Source organism: Cephus cinctus, unplaced genomic scaffold (genome assembly GCF_000341935.2).
Source record: "Cephus cinctus unplaced genomic scaffold, Ccin1 Ccin1_scaffold1664, whole genome shotgun sequence".
In the NCBI taxonomy this organism is placed as follows: domain Eukaryota; kingdom Metazoa; phylum Arthropoda; class Insecta; order Hymenoptera; family Cephidae; genus Cephus; species Cephus cinctus.
The window spans coordinates 2,253-7,275 of record NW_014333932.1 but is presented as its reverse complement, the minus strand read 5'-3'; the positions used below and the strand labels follow the sequence as shown (position 1 = coordinate 7,275).

Below are 5,023 nucleotides of genomic sequence, written 5' to 3'. Positions count from 1 at the left end.
GTTATATATGAATTGAGCAGAAAACAGTTATGGCATCCCACCGCTGCCACCAATTTGTTAAGCCTTAGCTAGTGAAACTGCTAAGGCGTAGATATATCTAATTATGGGCTACCATTTAACGCTAGGCGTATCTGTTTCCTGTGGAAGTGGGAGATGTAATGCCAACGAATGAGAGCGACGTATAGGTATACAAGTGGATGTTTTATTGTAGGTAAAATAGATTGACTTACAGTGGTTGGTAGGTTTAAAAGAGTTGATGTTTCACTTCACTGAGTTCTTTCTGTGGCAATCCGTCGCCTGTTGTTACACTCGCGATAGATTTACTAGAACGCTCACCGCGATGACTTCCCTGGCCCTCGGGTGGGAAGGCTTGGTCACAAGGATCCGAAGACACGTAAAATACTATCAGCGGAGGAACAAGCAAGACTCGATGATTTAGACGGTGATTCCTAGAGGAGTTCCGTCTGTTGCCAGGATTCGCGAAAGACTGCTTATTGGTTCCGAATACTGTAGGTGCCTTAGCTCCAATTTTGGGGATAATGCACCGCAATATTGATGATCTTGCAGAAAGAGTCTTGCATCATTCCTAGCGCTGGCATGTAGTGTGAGCGCGTGGCCTGCTACTCAGCGTTCCAGGAATTGCATGAGGCAATCGAAAAGTTCGATGTACCGAAAAGAATTTACCGATTGCATTTACTTAGGTAGATCCGCTTTGGAATATAACAATATCACATTATTGAGGCCAAGTACATAAGTCACTACATGTTTGCCTATTATATGATCTAGCACTGACCCATCACTTTAATTGTATTTTCAAAATTTCTTATAACGTTTTCACTACTCTTTTACATTACTACTGCTTCCCGTAGTTAATTACGATTTAATGGTCATTTAAGAATTAATAAAACTTTAGGTGATTCCTTATCGAGTACTACTTGGCGGGTCCGTGCCAGGAATTCCAAAGTACTTACTTTGAACGTACTAATAGTATCCTAAAACTATATGTTTGTTATTAAGCTTTTACCGTGATTATTTCTGACGAGTTATTGTCATTAAGCTGTATATAAAAAGTTGACATTGGTTTTGAGTTTGATCACTGGAATAATGAACACAAATTTATGTCAAGAAATGCACGAACCCGCCAAGTAGTACTCGATAAGGAATCACCTAAAGTTTTATTAATTATTATATGACCATTAAATCATAATCAACTACGGGAAGCAGTAGTAATGTAAAAGAGTAGTGAAAACGTTATAAGAAATTTTGAAAATACAATTAAAGTGATGGGTCAGTGCTAGATCATATAATAGGCAAACATGTAGTGACTTATGTACTTGGCCTCAATAATGTGATATCAATACTTTTTATTAGAGGAATACACAGCACTCCTGTACTTGGCGTAGTGTTTTACACGTAAGTCTTTTTTGGGGGATGTTTCATAGACCTAGAACCCATATGCTAGATAACCATTTCCTAGGGTCACTATGTGATAAAAACCAGACCTCACTGTTTAGTCTTCCGATGCTCAGTCATAGACCACGTACCTAGAATCTGATTTTCCACGCGGACGTAACAGCCTTTCTAATTTATTGACTTCAAAATTTGTATGCATATAGAAACACGTTTCAACTTTATTGTAATATATTTTATTTTTAAAAATAATGATTTTAAGGCTACTATAGTACATCTCGTAGCGCTTCTCTAAAAAAAGTTTTTCGGCGGTGTGCCTCGTGCCTGGATCATCTGAAATGAAAAAACCAAAAAGATTTCGTTAATATAACGTATTATCTCATAATTAATCGAAGGAATAAGCAACTTATTAATTTAAAGAAAACGGCGGCTTTAAAAAAAAAAAAGAGTTTTGATTTTCGATCATAATATTGGCCTTAAATTGTTTATAAAATGGAAAATAGTTATCGGTAAGCAAAAACCATGGATTAATCCTTAAAGAATATATTTAAAAAGCTAGTGTACAAATCTGAGATCGATCAGTTCAGGCGTTTCCGAGAAGTCGTGCACACCGACTTTAAAAATATAGTTTTGAGAAAAACGCATTTGAAGTTAAAAGAGCATTTTACACTTAGTAAATTTTTTTATTCAACTTACATTGAGTCGGCTGTTCCAAGGCCATACAATGTATCCTCCATTCCTTCGGCAGCTTTTAATGTTACGTCTGATGCAACTAGACCCCCAAAAATTTCACCAAACATCCCGTGCCCTATTCTTTTGCGAGCAACATTGTGGAACGTAATCGGGTCTTACGCGCACCTAGCTCCTCCATAGTATAAGTTAGAAATAAGATATTAATAATCATGGCATTGTAAGTCTATGGGAACAGTCCACGTACGGTATGTTCCCACAGGAGCTCACCAGTTGGTGTAAGAGAGAGAGAGAGAGACGCTTAGCTTTGCAAGAACCAGAGAACTTCGGGATCATGAACCCCAAAGTACGTGCCGATAACGTGGCAGGACCGCGGGAACCAAGAGCAATCCGCGGTGGTCCCACGATTCCAGAATGCTCCGAATCAGCAGTTTTCATCCCTTCTCTGGGTCCAGACGCTCCTCGAGCTGGAATTGAGCAGCGAAATAATCAGTCTACCTAGGAGTCTCATCTCAACAAGTTATATTTTAGCTCTCATAAGATTTTGAGTCAAAGGCGAATTTAGTGCAAATCTGTTGTGTTAGCCTCTAGGTCTATCTTGTCTTTCTCGCCTTAAGGCCGAGCAGTAAAACCAACCAGTGAATTACGACAAATTCTACCCATTTTGAACTCAGTGTCCTTGTGTACACCATCCACTACAGGAGTGCTAGTGCTTACCCTAGCGGCCAGGACAAGGACCAGTTTCTTGAAAATTTGAATTATTTACCGTTTTCTTAGGGAACTCATCTCAGCAACCAATCATGTCTCTCTCTTACCATCACTGGTGAGCACATTACGCTACTATTATTTTTAACAATACTACCACATATATTATGACTATTACTACTACGATAGAAATATCAGACACAATTACAAAATTTCCACTCAATTATTGTAGCACAAACAACACAAATCCAACACCCATACGAACACGACACGAATTGCGGAGCGTTTATCGCATGTTATTGAAATCGAACTCGAGACACAGCATAGTCTCACCCAGTGCATGTATACTTAATTGTCAAACACTTGCATCCTATCATAATAGATATCACGTATTTCTTAACGTACATTGGCGTTACTCAAATCATTTCTAAAGTACCTAATTTGCTCTCACCACTTACATAAGAAATACGGTTTCGATCACCGCTCCGTATCCACGGAAAGAGCAACAGGAAACAGCTGGGTGTGAGTAAGCATTTTAAAGTGGTAAGAATCCTAAAATAAATAAGGAAGTTCACCCTCCACGTACTTTCTTTCGGGATCAGACGTGTCGGACGTAACACTAATATGCCGATTTGGTGTTGCCTTCGGGCCAATCTTTCCCTCTCGTGTGTTCTCATGCGTTATCCGGTCAGCTATTTTGATACACTTCGGATCCTCTTTTCGGGCATATGAATGTGCATTCGGCCCCAACCAAAGTCTCATAGCACTCATGTAGAATAACAATGATGCTGTGTCTTCATTGAATATAGCGGCACCGACGTTTGCAGTTAGTTCCACTATTTTTGCGCCACAGGGAACGATTTTTGGAGTAATTTTCCAAATGAGCTGATTGTAGCTGTCATTATTGTTCTGTGTGAAATCACCCACACATCTCTCTAATAATTTTTCATTGCTCAGATCGATATAAATTGGATGCACAGTCTCAGCAACATCCTGTGGCAATAGTTGATATTCGTGTTCGAATGTGGACAATGCATTCGCAGCTGCTGCCCGATGCCAAGAGCACCATGATTCCGGTTCGATTGGGCACTTCTCGTATTCCGGATTTTCGTCCGATGAATAATAATGATAGTATGTAGCCCATATTGCATTACGCATGTTCTCTACGGAATCACAATTTCTTCCTATTGCTAAGCCGTAGTAAATTATTAATTTGTCTATCATTTTAACAGTGAGCTTGTCTTTGCGACATAGAGTTATTTTTTGTCTGGTTTTTCCACTTTTTTCGACGATTTCGACATTTTTTTAACGCAATTTCGAAGTCGCGTACCCATTCTCTCCCACATGTGCCCAATGCATTCTCTTTTGATAATTTCTATATCACCGTATGGTGCAACTGTGAACATCCCCGACTAAGTTTTGGAGTCTCTGTCGTCGATGTAATTTTTGTACTGCACACCGAATTTTTCCATCGCACGCTTAAACATTTCGATTATTGCATCAACATCCATTTTTCCAGAAGACCTTGAATGATTCGTGCAGCAACTTTCTTGATCATTTTTATACCATTCATTGAATTCTTCAGAGTGAACTTTCTTACACCAAACTTCAGACTGTTTGCAATAAGCACTTTTCACGACAATATCCACGATTTTCCCGGAATAGTATTCAATGAATATCCACGCCGTATAAGGAAATAAATCCTCGCTTTTTCCACGTTCCATCTCCAGATACTGTTAATTCTGTAGGATTTTCGTTGCCTTGGTGTTTAGACGTCAGATTTTTCTCTTCAGCACAAGCTTGTTGGAAAAATTTTTCGGTGGCTACTTGTACATTGGAATGAATATTTCTAATAATTATATCGTTAGTATTCTGCGTTATAAAAGCTGGCATGTCCATCAAACCACAGAACACAAGCACCTCGCTTAAAGCTCTCCTCTGATTGGCCGAAGTAAACTCAATTTGTAGAAAAACTACTGAACGTAGAACCAAACGAATTACGGATTCTTACTCAGGGGGCCACCCTGAACCAGAATTAACCTACCGTGTATGGCAATTACGAAGCACCTTGTATAAAGGACAATCTCAAACATACCGAAGTACTCACTATCCTACGGCAAAATCCCCCCCCCCCCTCGTTTGTTGTTTTTCGGTCGTATTAAGGACTACCTTCAAGGAGGGAGAAAAGGGGGAGAAAGGACTTGAGGTCTGATCGAGA

General features: G+C 39.4%; 1 protein-coding gene across 1 annotated transcript; it reads right to left on the bottom strand.

The window, feature by feature from the left end:
- Positions 1–3,357: 3,357 nt before the first annotated feature.
- Positions 3,358–4,029, bottom strand: LOC112495203. The gene has a single exon (XM_025090862.1). The coding sequence runs from the start codon at positions 4,027–4,029 to the stop codon at positions 3,358–3,360; it is 672 nt and encodes a 223-aa protein (XP_024946630.1).
- Between the last annotated feature and the right edge of the window lie 994 nt (positions 4,030–5,023).

What these genes read in the sequence shown, in the direction of transcription:
- LOC112495203 (XM_025090862.1), bottom strand. Translation starts at nt 4,029, where the DNA reads ATGATAGACAAATTAATAATTTACTACGGCTTAGCAATAGGAAGAAAT.